This window comes from Thermobia domestica, chromosome 5 (assembly GCF_964235325.1).
Source record: "Thermobia domestica chromosome 5, izTheDome1.hap1.1, whole genome shotgun sequence".
In the NCBI taxonomy this organism is placed as follows: Eukaryota; Metazoa; Arthropoda; class Insecta; order Zygentoma; family Lepismatidae; genus Thermobia; species Thermobia domestica.
In genome coordinates, this window is record NC_137458.1 from 239,762,449 (window position 1) to 239,779,573 (window position 17,125).

Consider the following 17,125-nt stretch of genomic DNA (forward strand, 5'->3'; position numbering starts at 1 on the left):
GAAGTACCGCAGGATTCTGAAACTTGGATATTTGCATAGGGCACATACTAGTTCCTCAGTGAAGTCTTGACCCGACTACGGTAGGTTTCATAGCTTTGGAGCTAGGGGCTTTCAAAGTTCATTTTGTCATGTTGTCGGCAGCCTGTAACTCCGAACGGAAGCATTTGTGCACCCAAGTTGGTCTATACTTTTTTGTCTTATCATGGCGTCAGGAATCACCTCCCATACGTTGTCGGTGTTGTTTTGAAACACCCTGTATAATACATGAAATTTCAAAAGAATCAAAACGTACTTTGTGATGTTTGTGGATGGAAGTATTCCAGTAAGAATTATTTCACTAATTGAACGTATAGAACACATTTCAGAATTAACACAATAGTGGTCTTCGTGTGTTCCTGTTTTAGTGGTGATTAGCAATTTTTAACCAAGTGGAAGTCACCATCACCACCACTTGAACACACAAAAGTCGCTATTGTGTTATATTTACTTAAATTGTGTTGTATTTAGTTAGTTGTAGTTACTAGAAGCTACTGGACATACTAACTTTCGGGTTGAAGATGAGAAAATCAAGGTAATAACAAAATCATGCAATAACATTTATTTTAGGTGACAATGGAGTCATCTCAAACCAAGGTGGAATGATTGGTAGTAAATACAATAAATATTGGTAATAAATGGTATAGAATCCTTTTTTTTTTTTTTTTTTTTTTTGTAATAAAATATTATAAATATTTTATTTAAGTATGCAATGAAAATACATAAAATCTTAATGTTATAACGAATTTTCTGGCAGAAGTAAGTCGATTAGTATTTAAATGTAATCCTTATGTATATATTGTTTTAGTTTCTCAGTATGTAATATTTAAGATCTTTCATGTCGATATCACAGGTATATTAGTGAACGCAATGAAGAAAGGCCATTGGATCATCTTGGATGAGCTCAACCTTGCGCCAGTAGATGTTCTTGAGGCATTGAACAGAGTTCTCGATGATAATAGAGAATTATTTATCCCTGAAACGCAAGAAACTGTGAGAGCACATCCTCACTTTATGTTGTTCGCCACACAAAACCCTCCTGGTGTTTATGGTGGTAGAAAGGTATGTGATTTATTTGCGCACGTATTTCACTAATATAAAATTATTCTGCGATATAATCAACAATTAATATAAAGGTAACCAAGAAAGTTCTGTCACTTCTTGTGGAGATCTGTGTTCAATTGGCCCTCACATCATGAGTTGAATGCGAATGGAGATAAGGTGAACATCAGTTGCTGGTGTGGGTATATTCAACATACTACTTTGTTATGGCAGTTCAGTTACACCCTGAACTTGCGTAAGGATAGAATGAACATGGGACCTCCACAAAGTATGGGCATATATGCTATATGAGTTCAAATTGGGTTCAAACGCCGCTGCAGCGGTACTGAAGATATGCCAGGCCTTTGGTGAGGATGTCGTGAGGTGGACGGTGCGGCGGTAGTTTAACACGTTTAAGGTCGGTAACGAAACACTCGAAGACGGACCACGTGCTGGAAGACCAACACATGTACTAAATGAAGATCTTCAGGCAGCAATTGAGGCGAACAGAGGCCAGACATGTGAGGAACTGGGACTCCAATTCAGTGTGAGTGGAGAAACCATTCGGCAGCACTTCCATCAACTTAAGAAACACTACAAGTTGGGTCGATAGTAACGCGAGTAGACAAGTGTGTTTCTTTGCTCTCTAGTCTGAGGAAGGAACCATTTCTGGACAGGGTGTTGATTTGTCATGAGAAGTGGTCCCGTACGAAGCTCCACCTCGCTGTTATCATTGGTTAGCTGTTATCATGAACCGGTTCCAAAACAGCCAAAACCAGCACTGCACTAGAAGAAGGTCCTCCTGTGTTTTTAGTGAACTGCTCGCGGCATCGTGCATCGGGAATTGCTACCAGCTGGTCAGAGCAGCAATGCAGCTGTGTACTGTCAGCAATTGAGCCGTGTTCAAGAAAAAAACTCTGGAGCCAGTACTTCTGAATCGCAAAGGGGTCCTACTGTTACAGGAGAACGCTAAGCCCGACGTGGCTAGGATGACCCGGGACACCATCCTACGCCTTGGATGGGAAACACTAATGCATCCGCCATACTTCCCGGACATTGCACCATCCGATTATCACCTCTCTTATTCCTTAGAGAATCACCTTAGAGGATACCAGTTGAAATCCCAATAGAAGTGCAAAATGCACTTGACACCTTCTTTGTTTCACGGCCCACCAATTTCTACCGCGATGGAATCTATGATCTTCCAGAACGTTGGCAGAATGTCGTCGATGCTGACGGGAAGTATTTTTGATCTTCCAGGTAACATATCGATGTTCGAAGGTGGTGGGTGAAAACACGACATTACTTTATTGGTTATCTTTATAATATGCTAATCTTTAATCGATAGTATAAACATTCGTATTGTTCTGTGGAGGGGAACATCGAGTTTCTGAGTTGAAATATTTACTGAAGTTGCATGAGCAGGCGTATGTTGTAAGACACCACAAAGATCGTACTCTTTCTAGGACATATTTGTCAGAATTATTTTTTATAATTTATTAAAATTGAAAATTATTTGAATGTTTTGTTAGCGATTTCAACGTACTTGAGTAGTCTGTTGTAACTTACCGAAAAAAATCTTACAGTTTGTACGTATATATACTCAGGTAACTTGAAGAGTAGCTGGAAACTTCGAGTTCATTTTTGCTCTTTGGAATTCCACTATTTTTACCTATAAATCACAAATCTGCTCTTTCATTTTTCTCTATAAATGCTCAGCAGTAGTTTTAGCTACGTGAAGCCTATTAACAAGAAATTATGTAGGACTTCTCTCGTATTCAGAGGGCTGAACGCGTGCTTACTGTACACCTGGTCCCGGGTTCTCTTTTTATTGGGAGTGATTGGTTCAGATACAAACGCAAGAAGTGTCACATCCCATGTGTTACACAGTAGACTATATTTCATATAGGCTTGGTGCTGGAAAGATATGTTAAACTTCGATCATTCAAAGAAATTCTATATGGGTATCGACTTCTGCTGATTATTCTCCCATTTTATATATGTATATTATACATGCCATTCTCAAGATGTAGAAAGTAAATTGAGTAAAATAGAAATCTGTTCTAAATATGAGAATATCTTTCTTCCAGTTTTTCCGAATATATAATATACAGGATGTTAATGAACTATACCAACAAACTTTAAGAGGTGATTCCTTAGATCAAAGTAAGAAAAAGTTCATATGTACCTATGGCGAAAAGTACAGTTTCAGAGCTAAGGCTGTCCACAATTGCGAAAAAGCCAAATTTCAAGAGGTATTTCGAAATCGAAAAACTGCTGATGGCGGTCCTTATCAGCGTAAAGGAAGTCACGCATATACAATCCAAAAATAAATATTTCATTAATGTTCAATGGATGTACAGAGTATTACGTACAGGGTGAAATTCCCAGGCATGCCATCAACCGAATTTTGATATGTGCTCTGGCTTTATGAATGGTCCAAAGTAGGCAAACGATAAGCCTTAATAGTAGTGAACACTGAATCCTTTGATGCGATATCTGAAGTGTTAAGGATCGTCACTAGCACGATCACTCGTACTCGGGAAAACGCATGCTGCAATGTTTTCTTTCACGCTTATAAATAAAGAAAACGTGAAATATACCGTGACGAAATACATCGCATCACACGCTATTCCGAAGGAACGAACGCGCGCACACACACACACACACACACACAGACAAAAAAAAAAAAAAAAAAAAAAAACATTGGATGTACATTGTTGTCAAGGCTTACCTCCTGACACTTTTTACCCTCCTTGAAATCAGGGTATATCTGAAGACTCAATTGAGAGCATATCTGAGAATTACACCCTGTAGGGAATACCCTGTACACCAATTGAAAATTGACGAAATATGCACTTTTAGATTGTGTATGCATGGCTTTCTTTATGGTGATAAGGACCACCATCCACTGTTTCTGGAATTCATAATAGGGCCTCTCGAAACTGCTCATTCGCGATTTTGGACAGCCCTAGCTCTGAAACTATGCACTTTTCGCCCTAGGTTCATATGAACTTTTTCTCTTATTTTGATGTGAGGAATCACCTCTTATAGTTTGTCGGTATAGTTCATTAACACCCTGTATATACATATATATACAGCCGCGAATCCAGGATGTGATCAAGGGAGGGGCTAAACCATAGTTTACCGCTTTATCCAGCGTAAAAAAAAAGTAGGATTGAAGCCCATTTTATCCAGTGTATATCTGAGCGTCAAGAGGGGTCGCTATAGCCCCTATAGCCCTTTCCTTGGATGAAATTTCTTCAGTTTGGGAAGTTGATAATGGTGAGATTCTTTGCGACCAGATGTGGAATGAATAAGTTATTCTAGCCTTTTTAATATAATCTACTAATTATCACTTTTTCTTCCAATATCCACATCCTCAGAATACAGTAGCGGTCTCTGAACTAGATTTTTCTCTATCTTTCTATGTAGATATACAATATTGCTCTTCTATTATCCTCACTTTTCCCACTATTTTCTTAAAATAAAATAAATACAACTTTTAAGTATGTAAAGAGACATAATACAGTTGGACCTCGATAACTCGAATTCCTTTATAACTCGAATGTTTCACATTCCTTTAAATTCTCTGTAACATTCAATGTTAAAACAACCTCTGTAAGTCGAATGTTCAAAAATCACAACCTCGAGAAGTCGAATTTTAAAGATTTCATAATAATATCTGAAACCCTTGGTAACTCGAACTTTCGTATCTGCGAACCTCTACGAGTCGAAGTTTATCTCTATAAATTGAATTTCTCTTGATATGACCTCGATAACTTGAAGCTATAGCTCTATGCTTTTACGTAAGTATCATTATTGCTAGTCCTATCATTTTCGCTAATGTGTACTGTAATTACGTTTTACCCATGTCTAGTATTTTATGCTTATTAGTCATTTAATTTAAGGAACTTCCCACAACTTCGAGTTGTAAAGGTTGAATGAATAAAACTTCGAATACAGAGGTTATATAGTCACTTTTCATGTGAAACGCGGAACTTCAGTATCTCGAATTTTTATTGTCACCTTTAGAACTCGAACCATTATTATTCGAAAAACTCGATAGCTCGAATTTTTATAAATTCCCTAAGCTTCGAGTTATCGATGTCCCACTGTACGTAAGTTGAGTGTAATAATCGTATTCAATTGCTTGCACAATTAAAATTTTGATCATCTAGTGTAAACTAGTAATAAAAAGATTAATACGTTTTTTCCTTTTATTAGGTATTATCTAGAGCATTTCGAAACAGATTTGTGGAACTTCATTTCGATGAAATTCCACCATCAGAATTGGAGACTATTCTTCACGAAAGATGCGACGTTCCGATGTCTTATTGTAAGCGAATGGTGGCTGTAATGATAGATCTACAGGTATTTTGATTTTAGTTCTTGAAAATTAAATATATTCGATTACGAAGTTATTTTAAGAAAGTTTTCACACTCTTTAGACCATAAATACAGCTGCATAATTATTAAACTTGTTATTAGCAAAATTATTAAATACATCAGCATAACTTATTATTCCACATGCCAATCGAGATAGGGAATCCACATATTAATCTCAAGTTTCAAGAAGAATAACTAAGAAATGAAATGAAATTTCTAGTTTTGCGTTCCACTGTTATACCTGTAGGCTAAAGGTTACGGCGGAAGATTAATGAAACTGAATGATTGTGAAATAATTGGTGGAATGATAATGTGGAAGAGAACTGGAAAACCCGGACATTATATCGCCCACTACAAACTGATATTTCTGCGATCAAACCAGGGACCCCCTCGCACTAAAAGTAAGCACCGCGCATGGAGTCACCGTGCTCCCAAGCAGGAAAAATTATTATTATTATTATTATTATTGAGTTTTATAAATTCCTACGAGTATTCTTCGAGGCCAAGGGAAAAACTGTAGTAATGAACGAAAGGGTGGAATGAAAAAAGTGGGAGGAAAAGGAAGAACTGCAGGAAAACCAATCCATATGGTGCTTGTCCATCACAAGGTCTACTTGATACGAGCTTGGGATGGGACCAGGAGCCCCACATACATAAGGTAAGCACCCTACCACTGAACCACTGGAACCCCGTCATGACCGTAATACAATGAAATGGAAACAAAATCCCAGCAGAAAATAACAATTGTTTAGACCGACGTTCGAGCTAATAAAAGCGATTGACTGCTCATAACCTTTGATAAACTATAAAACTAGTGTAATTATTATTATTGTAATATCATCATAATGATGTATCGGGACTATTTTGGAGTATTACGTAATTACATAACAATATTTTTTTTTATTAGGTTCGTCGAAGAGGCAGTGCTGCTTTTGCAGGGAAACAAGGATTCATAACTCTACGTGATTTATTTAGATGGGCTGAAAGGTATAGATTAGCTAGTAACATCAAGGAGAAATATTATGATTGGGATCAACACCTAGCGGATGAAGGTAATTAATCTGTAAAAGTTTTTGTTTTAATGAATTACTGAATTTTGAAATAGAACCTTCAACATCTAAAAGTATGAAGAAAAAAAAATAAAAGTGTGCTTGGACAGTGAACTCGAAAGGTACCAATTTTACTACTATAAATTACTATAGATCGTTTAACAAATCATTAAATGACGAATTTTTAGTGGCAGCTGTCAGCATTGTTAAGATTTAGGTATGGAAAGGTATTTAGTGGAGATAGGATATAATATATGGAAATGAAATATTTACTCATAAATAAAAGCGTCAGTAGCAAGATGTGCATGAAACATTATTGTTTCAAACCGTAAGTGATTTTTTATTATTTAGATGCTTATCTTAGCGATTTGTGAAACGTTGGCTTCTCTTATCGTTACGATTTCTGGAACTGAAAACGAACTTCTGTTCATAAAAGTAGAAACAATGGTTTCAGTCATATCCTGTTTATTTGAAATGCTTCGTGGTACATTGTGTGGATCTAAGACGCACTATATTTTTGTTTGATCGTTTGAAACTTGTCATCCATGAATCATTTTTATTTCAGATACTGGCAGTCGTTAAAAACTAACGGATTGTATGCAATAAGTCAAGATGAAAGCAAATTTCAGTATGTTTGTAAAACATGGTTTAATTTCGATTAGGAAACGCTGCTGTGACGTTGGTCAAGAAAGCAATATTTTCCACACAATGTTTAAACTGTCATCGAAGACTCCCTTTCAACCAAATTACAGTTTGTCATATGTAAGCCTGATTTTGCGGTTTACGTGCTTGACTGTCATACGAAGAATATGAAAGGCTGTTTCGCGATCAATTAAGATCATTACTGTGGCTTCATTTCTAGTTTAATAAACATGTGTACTTTGTAATATTAATAGATTTTGAAGTTGATGTCAGATATTGAGTAGAGGATAATACATGTAAACATAGATCGTGGTGTAATATCTGATTTTTCTTAATAAATAAATAGTAAACATCACTAAAATAAACTGCGTTGTATCTCCAAATAATAGAATATCTTTGCTATAGATCTTCAAGCTATTTTCGTTTGATTTTCATCTATACTTATTCTAAAAGATTCTGTCTCATCACATAAGTAATGTCTGTATTTACTTGCAATCGTCTGTACGATTTCAGGATATCTTGTTCTTGCTGGCAGAGTGAGGAAAGAAGAGGAGTGTAAAGTAATAGAAGAAGTGATTGAAAAACACATCCGTAGACGTGTTGAAACAAGTCGTCTTTTTACTCGTAAGTAATTATGCATTTAAGTTACACCGTAACTTAGTAAATTATTGTGGTTTTTGTAGAAATAAATTTTGTTTTTTTAATTATTTGCTGAAAGTTTGTGATAGAATAGAAAATAATACATTAGCACTATTAATTGTGCATTGTCTTCTCTGTAACAGTAGATATTTGTGTACTGAAGTAGAATATTGTACTAAAATTCACAATTCTCGCTGTTATTAACTACGAGTTAGATGTATTATATAGTGGTATATGATTTTTTAACTCGAAAGAAACCTCATTTTAAAAGATTTCGACTCATTTTACAAATGTGCCTTTATTACTTGTACCCGATTTTGAACTAGTGCCTTTGCAGGCATTCGTTAAGAGATGCGGATCTCAGCTTGAAAGTTTTCAATAAAATGTTCATAGATGAAGCTATTTTTGAGACTTGAGTGTGGTACAGTTACTTTCTTGTTACATAATATATTGATATCCAGTATTTTGTATTGACTTCCCCACTTCCCAGAATTCTTACAAACCTTGAAGTCAAGGAAGTAATGGAAAAGTCGGGGAAAACTAAATGATATAATACGGTCAGGGAATACGTAACCTGAAAATCAGAGAAAATTCGGGATTTTGCTCAGGTTTTTTTTTTTCCCCTTTTTCGTTTTGCTTATTTGTTGAGATAGTTTGATAATTCAAACCCAGGGCCCCAATGAGCGAATGAAGGAAGTCTAAAGCAGCTGATTTAAGTAATTATGTTACTTAGGAATGTAATTTAACGTTTCTTTTATATTTTAGTGCTTTTTGCGGTAAATATTGTTATAATTTTAAAACAATAAGAAAATAAACATAATTATTACTGTTAGTAGCTTTCATGTAGTGCCACTTCGCTATTGCCGGTACTTAATATACATATATATATAAATGGACGCCGATATTTACCGATACATTTTCCGAACTATCTTCAATTTGTTTAATATTAACAGTGACACTTATATTTTAGCGGTTTCTTTTAAAGTTGATCTAAGTTATTATCAATTGTACAATCGATTTCTTTATGCATGTGTACTCCTTTGATTTGCACCACTCGTACTCAACTGATATTTTTAGTCCTTCGCTACCAAAATAGTGGTGAAGAAAAGCCAAAGATCCTCAGTCAGGATCATGGGCGCCCGAGGAAAATTTCCTAGGGTGGGCCCATATCATGGTTGCTATATTACGCCTGGCATTTAATATACGTGGTTTGCTATATTACGTATACATTTTCGTAAGCCAGGGGGGTCCCACCCTGCTCTCCCCGTTTGGGCCCATGGTCAGGATAGCAGACCCGTTATTTGAATTGCAAACTAGACAGAGGTTTCGATTCAGAAGAAAATGTTATCGAAGAAACCGACAAGACGCTCACTTTGTCATTATTTCTTCCGCTTACTGTTTAAAAATAATTAGTTCTGAAGTTAATAAGTAGTTTTATTGTTTTCGACTTCGCTTAAATAACTTTTTTTTTATGGTATACATAGCAACATCTAGTTCAGCACACACAATTTTGTAAACAATAAAAATTGGTAACAGTAGTATCCGTTTGCATTATATGTATGTAATAGAGACTAGTAAATACAATGTAACTATCGAAGTACATTATCACCCTAAATATCAATCACTAACTTTTAGAATTAAGTTTACACTATATAAATATTTGCTTCTTTTTAGTGCATTTTATATGAGTTGGATTAAATTTAGAGGAAATAAATTTTTTGTGTGAAACCTAATGTAAAATTCTGCTTTTTGTCTTTGTATGTCAAATTTTGGCCTTATATCTAATACATCCTATTACAATGTTGATCATTTCATTATTCTGAAAATTCCTGATAATATATAAGAAATGTGTCCAAAAGTGTCGGTATCGGCAGTATTGGCCTCTTCAGTATCGGTATCGGGTATCGGTGAAAAAGTAGTATCGGTACGTCCCTAATGAAATCTTTGTTTTACGTCCCACGGATATGCCGGCTAGGCTAAAGGAGACGGTGAAGATGAGAAATGAATGAAATGGTGGATCGAATAAAGTGGGAGGAAGCGGATAAACACCAAGAAAACCCACGCACACGGTGTTTGTCCACCACAAAGCTCACTTGGTGCGAGCTGGGATCGACTCAAGGACCCCATACACCAGAAGTGAACGCTCTACCACATGAGCCACTATGGCCAGGTCTTGAGTTGAATTGAGTTTTAGTTAACGTCCCTTGCAGCAGCGAGACTGAGAGACGTGGACTTATTGATAAACGTGGAATCCGAACCACATGAGCTCTCGCCGAGAATCGAACCCGAGTCTCCCACGCCAAAGGCGCGTATGCTAACCGCTTAGCCACGAAGGAGCTCTCAGTACTTTTTAGAAAACCTGGTAAATGCTTCATACTAGAATTAGGAAATGTACCGATGAATTCCAAATAGCTGATTATTATTACCTTGTGTGCCTATAGGAACATGTTATATATGTAAATCATAATTCGCTATTATTATTATTATTATTATTATTATTATTATTATTATTATTATTATTATTATTTCTTTCTTCTTGCTCAAACTTTGTGGTATTGCAGTCGCTTAGTTTTATAACAGTTAACAATTGCCCTATTATTCAGGTTTATGTAGCTTATTTACTTTCTTCGTTTTCTTTGGAAAATACAAAATTTAAATGACACTTTTTCTTGAAAGTGAAATATATTCTTCAATATGACTTTTGTATATACTGTCTTTATTTGTATGTATGAAGATCGTTATTTACCTTGTTTCAGTGAATGACAAGACTTCGCCTGTAACACGGCCTATTTTGGAAGAGATATTAAGACAACCAATTCCTAACTTCGACCATATAGTATGGACATATAATATGAGAAGATTAGCTGTTCTTGTCGGTGAGTATTCTTTCTTTGACTACATGGCTCTGACTCATAAAAAGTCAAAATGTAATAAATAAATAAAAAAAAAAAAAAAAAAACTGGCAGGGCACAAAGTAAGAATTCAGGATTTGGCCTAATGTGGTAACACAGTAGAGTTATGGTAAATGGTAGTGATCCCAACAGGGCACCTATAGGACATCCCGAACATGTGACGCAGACAATTCAAGAATCATACAGTATTTGCTATAACAGAACATTTAATTATCTCTAATGGCTACATAACCTGCTGTTGAGGTAAGTAACCGCTCGTACAAGGTGTCTGAAATATTGTGTTCTACACACTTGATTTAGTTCTTGGCGTAGGTAGGCGATAGTCGTTGCCGGATCCCAGCTAACCATTAGTCGAAGTCTTACCATGTCTTACATGTGCTTGATAGGGCTTATGTTCAGAGACGTAGCAGGAAAGTTATGTACCGTGTAGATCCATTCTGGTGGTAGGGAGAGACACGCTATGCTGATGGAAGATAACGTTCCTCCAATGTCGAAATTATGCAGAGGAAAAGGTTAAAGCGACGTCACCAATTTACGACGAAGTAGTCATACCCCTGAATCGAGACTGAAGGCGAGCGAAACGTGTAGGAAACTGTTCTCTTACTAGTGTGAGTTCTGTGTAGTGACTACTAACAATGGGGTTTTCTCGCTCCATAAGAAGCGACTTGTTATCGCTGAACACCACTGCCTTCAATTCTCCTGACTACAGCACTCGGTCTCGACAGCACTGGAGACATCCCTTACGCCAATGTACCTCAGAATCACCAATGTCAGGAGCAAGTGAGAGGAACGCGGAACCTTAAAGTTGCGTGTAACATCGCTTGTTCAGCTTGTGATCTACTGAATCAAAGGCTGTAATAATAATATAATAAATGTGAAATAATACAGAATGAAAGGTGTGCAGGAAAAATAATTTTAAAAAAAATAGTCAGTGATAAAAAGAAAAGTGTAGGAAAGTGGAGTGTGTGTGGTGAGATAGGTATTTAACAAGAGTTAAGATCAGGGACAATTTGCAGATAGGATGGTAATATAAATATCATTTCATCTCTCTCTAAAGATCTGGTCACTTATTACAAAATGTTGTGTTAGGTCTGATGTTCTAGGACAAGTAAATGGAGAATTTGAGTAATGCAGGAGTATCGGTGATTGATGCAAATCAAAAGAGGAGTTAAGGGTTTTGTCAAATAGAAGACTATACGTGGGTGCATTTAGAGATGTAAATTCGGTTGGAAAAATCACAACTGTCGGAATGGTGGAATATATGTGTTGTCTTCATGGTATGTTGTTGGAACCTTTATTTGGCATTGAATTCAGGACAACTTTTTTACGTCTGATATTCTGGCTTAGTTTCTGTAGGAAATAGGGATTGGATTGGGTAATGAAGTTGGGTACAGATTATTTCACAGTGGCCTTTTTTCCTGACTGCTTTGTTTACTGGTAAAAGTAGACGGAGCACCCGGTTGAAGAGGACTGACGAGAAGGTTTGGAAGTAGTTGGGTAGTTCTTACTCCGCACATAGTCTTTTCGGGAAATGTCAAATATCTCCATCGCTGTTTCACATGAAGAGATATGTACCTCTACAGGCGTGTTCAAATTATTAGACTCACGCTTGAAAAATGTAAAATTGATGTAGGAGTCCTAATTTCAGAGTTCTAGAACATTTAATTTAATGGTTAAACCACCAATATAGGATCCTTCATTTGTTTACTGTACATTGAAGTGGTGATAACACCGTTGAACAGCAGATGGTATTAGTGAGGAGCGGGGGGGGGGGGGAGATTCTGAAAGTGATGTTTCAGTTGTAGATAACTATTGTAGTTCCTATCAAAAGTTACAGTCTGAAGTGTTGTGGTTGGTGTCGTAAGAAGTTAACGAAATTCAAAGCGTTCAGCGGTTCGAATGGGCCAATTTAAAATGATCGTGACGTGTTTCGTGTATTAATCTTTTATTCTGTGTAGTCCTGTAATTGCAGGATAATGGGAAAAGCAAAAGACCTTTCTCTGCGTAAAATGGAAGTTAACAAAATACTTCTGGTGGAAATAAGATATACACGGCAAGACATTGCTAGTAGAGTTGGGATAGAACAAAAATCTGTGAGTAGAATCTCTGTTGAAATTAACAAGAGCCAAAATAGTGTTGGGAAGTGTGGGCGAAAACCAAAGCTATCGCTAAAGGTATCAGAAAACTAAAAAGATTGGCCGTGGGAAACAAAAGTGCAACTTCTAATAGACTTAAGCATAAAAATGGCTGAATATGGCGCAGACATTTGGCCTGAAAATGTAAGAAGGATTCTTTGTGCCGAGGGAATAAAAGCACACGGTCAAGAAAGAAAACAAAAATTAGTCTACTCCAATCATGGCAAAGAAGCTCCTCGAATGAGCACGAGGCCTAGAATATTGGGCAGCTAACGATTGGAGAATAGTGTGTTTCAGTGATGAATCATGTATCTTTGTGTCTGATGAATGTTCACAATATGTGTGACGTTGACCTGGGAGGAATTCAAGTTGGAATGTCTTTAATAAACCGTGAAGCATCCTACTTCAGTCATGGTTTGGGGTGTGATCTCTGTCTTCGGGCCTGGAAGACTGTATATAGTAGAGAAGACAATGAAGCACGACCAATACCTACAATTTCTTCAAGAAAAACTGCTTTCCCAGACTGTACTCTGGTTTGATGACGTACATTTCATCTTTATGCATGATGGAGCCGCATGCTACCGGTCCAAAGCTGAGACAAAATTTTTCGAGAACAACGAAATTAGTGTTCTTCCGTGGCCAGGCACTAGTCCTGATATGAACCCGCTTGAAAACTTCTGGAGCTTCATAAAAGAAAAGCTAGAGAAGAAGCACATTAGAACCAAACTTCAATTGATCAAGATCAACAATTTGTGGTATCACGATGCTGAATTTAAGGCAAAATGTGCTAAACTCGTACATAGGATGCCGCAAAGGATAAAAGACTTAATAAAGAATAAGGGATTTCATAAGAAATATTAATCTTTATGTGAGAGATAATTTTCTTGTAAGTATTCCATTTCATTTTTTGTTTCCAATGTGGATATGCACACTTTATAGTAATTATAATTGAATGTTACGTACGCATTTGTTTTATTGATATTGAAATGCATATGCCACACCCACTAGAAATTAGGACAGAGTTACAAAGTAGTAATTTGGACTAAGGTCGAACGTATTTTCTCACGTAATATTGTAAGAACAGTAAAATATTCGGAAACTGAATGTTGAGCCTTAACAATTTGAATACGTCTGTATAAAATTGTGTGTTTATTCTAATACTGTCACCTTTTATCATTGTGGACGTCTTAACACAAGGTGATTTGCGTGTTATCGCTGGAAGAATTGAAGTCTGTGAACCTTGGTCAGAGAAGTTTTCGTTTACATTATGATGTCTGTGCAAAAGAAGTAATACCAGCTTACATATCCAACAAGAAACGGGACAATCAATTTCAAGAAACTGGATCGTTGGTACCGATGACTGGTAAACTTGCAAAAAGGAAAGTTTCAGAAGAAAACATGGAGAGAATTCGTTTTGCATTTAACAGGAGGCCCTGCAAATCTATACGACAAGCTAGCAGGCAATTACAAATCTCAAAATCAACTGTGCATAGGGTACTCCGCAAAAGATTGCGCCTGCATGCTTACATGAATCAACTTCAGTAGCGCATGGAATCGGCTCACAAGCCGCTGAAGGTACAATTGGTAGATTTGCGTAAAAAATTGATGAAGACAACACATTAGTAAGTAAAAAAAGTTATGCCATTTTCATTTATTATAGTCCTAAGCGGGACACACTATGTTTGTTCCATTTATCACATGTAAAAAGTCTTGATATATTTTTTTCTTCATTACTTTTAGGTCAAGCATTTCGATTTCAAGAGCCTGTTCTATTAGTAGGAGAAACTGGATGTGGCAAAACTACCGTTTGTCAGATATTTGCTCTCTTTGCAAAACAGAAGCTACACACCGTAAATTGTCACATGCATACGGAAGGTTCAGATTTTCTAGGAGGACTCCGACCTGTGAGAGATCATTCTCAGGTAATTTGTGTAGTATTCTTATTTCCGCAAGTTTTTGAATGAGGCTGGAAATTTTTGTCGTAATAAATAGCATTGAACCGTGACTAATGAAAATGAAAAAGTAAAAACTGAACTCTTGTGGTGCAAGGAGAGCTTTAGTCTGGTGCTCAGCTTGTTAGATGGATTATGTCTACCTTTCGGATTTCCCGCAGCTATTTCTGCCATTTGAAGCAAGTGAGCTCTCCCTTAATTCTTGTAGCTCTGTAATTGTTGCATGGTGATGGATTAACAGTGAAAACTTTGTGTAGAGTTGAACTGTGGGCTATGCACATTAACATCATTTGTTATACAGCCTTACCAAAGCAATAATACAGATTTAATATTATTTGAGTTTTAAATTAGCTTCAGGATATTAATAGGATTTCTTCTAAGACTACTAGTGGTTATATTTTTTTTAAAGTAGATTTTTATGCTTTATGCTGCTCTAGTTTTTCATATAAGGTGATAAACAAAATATTAGGAGTATGTACATTTTTGTTAGAGTATGGTCATCTGTATATTCATCCCAAAATCGTAATGTCAAGTCTCATTAACTTTTTTAAAAGTATTATCAAATATATGAAGGAAAGCTAGGTGATAATATGAAAGAGTAAGTAGAGTTGCATCAAAGGAATGATAATTTGAAGAAATCCGAAATCTCCCAACTTTTAAAAATGATCAGTCATAAACATATATATGTGTGTGTGTAAGAAGTGAGTAAAATTTACAATGTTGACCCGAATCTAATGCTTACTCATTATTCAGATGCATTTAAAATTGTAGTGCGCATTAGATTTGAGTATATGTATACTACGTAGTTCTCCTGTAACGTCATTCAAATTTATCGTTTTCTTACGTTATAATGCATTGTTGCAATTTGTCGACTTCGTTAAATTCATTATTGGCCTATTATTGGACAGATCGTTTGAAATAATTAGTTTTGAAGTGTGAGACCCGCGTTCGATTCTCGGATGGATCTCATGTGGTTCATGTTAAGCTATAGGTCTACGTCTCGTATAGCCTCGCTGCTGAAAGGGGCACAAAAATCAAAATGTCAGCAGATTAGAAATAGGTAATCCCAAAATATCATTATATGACGCTAGTTTCAAGCATAAAGTAGTATGTAACTGTTTATTTCAAATGTATTTTTTTCTTCATGTAGACAGTGCAATAATTTCCTCAACAGTGAGTGTATCACGTAACAATAAGCTACTTACAAACACCGTGTTCTGATAGGTTACGTAAAAATACATTGTATAAAATAAATTTATATTACAATTGGTACACATTATAGTCACCAACAAACACTTTTATTATGATCTTAAGTTAAATTTGGCGTGCATGCATTAGATTCGTGTTTGGCACGATCTAACCTCGCTATATTCTCTTAATATGAGTAGATGTAATTTCTTTCATACGAGGCTGAAAATTATTAACCATGATCATAAATATTGGATGAAGTTTTTCTTTTATAACTCTAAAGGAGAAAAGTAGCCAATGAAAGATTTAAAACTATGGTGAAGACACACATAGATATTCCTAGATAATGAGGTAAGACTATATTCGTAGTTTTGGTTCACAATGTGTAGACCGAAGGTATGATTAAATTTAATTTATTGTTAGTGGGAACTATATTACGAATGTAATTTATGTGTGTATATATGGTGAATTCAAATTTATGATTTTTTAAAATATATATATTTTCTTTTCCATTGTCGGGACAGCACGAAGAACCACAGAAGCTTTTTGAATGGGTCGATGGACCACTTGTCCTTGCAATGAGGAATGGCCACATGTTCTTGGCAGATGAAATTTCTTTGGCTGATGATAGTGTTTTGGAACGTTTGAACTCAGTATTAGGTAAATGTATTTTATTAATGTACAACTATCTTCGAAAAACTTCGCCGTCCACCTGGTTTTGAAAGGGATTGCATTCTTATCCGTACATCTTCTTGTTCACCTCAACTATAGGTTGATGGGCAACATGGAAATTTTAAAACTTTTCTCTCGCTTGGGAGAGCTGTTGTATCTGTACATACAAATGTGAATGTTATTTGGATAATTGGATTTTTTTCTTCAAGCCAAGCCAAAATATTAAAAATTTTCTGTGTATAGTAGCGATATCAGCTTTTTAAAGCGAGGTGGATGTTTTTTAAAGAACAGAATTATGTATAGTACTCAAGTTTGTAGACTACTGTCCTGTACCCAATAATAACTACCTTATTACTGCATCTGCAGCGTAAAGCTACTTATTTGTAATTCTTCACAGTAAGTTAAAACGTTTTTGCAGATAGAGTTCACGATAAAAATAATTTCTAGAGAAGAGCAAAATAATCTTAAAG

The 17,125-nt window shown here is 36.0% G+C and overlaps 1 protein-coding gene across 5 annotated transcripts in view; it reads left to right on the forward strand.

The window, feature by feature from the left end:
* LOC145686490 (midasin-like) overlaps positions 1–17,125 on the forward strand; it is a 536,599-nt gene that overhangs the window by 79,247 nt on the left and 440,227 nt on the right. For all 5 annotated transcript variants that reach the window (XM_081759855.1, XM_081759854.1, XM_081759856.1 and 2 more), the window contains exons 21-27: positions 890–1,098; positions 5,305–5,451; positions 6,374–6,518; positions 7,671–7,781; positions 10,553–10,672; positions 14,584–14,765; positions 16,508–16,643. In XM_081759855.1, coding sequence (XP_081615981.1) covers positions 890–1,098; positions 5,305–5,451; positions 6,374–6,518; positions 7,671–7,781; positions 10,553–10,672; positions 14,584–14,765; positions 16,508–16,643 — 1,050 coding nt within the window. The remainder of the gene's footprint in view (positions 1–889; positions 1,099–5,304; positions 5,452–6,373; positions 6,519–7,670; positions 7,782–10,552; positions 10,673–14,583; positions 14,766–16,507; positions 16,644–17,125) is intronic.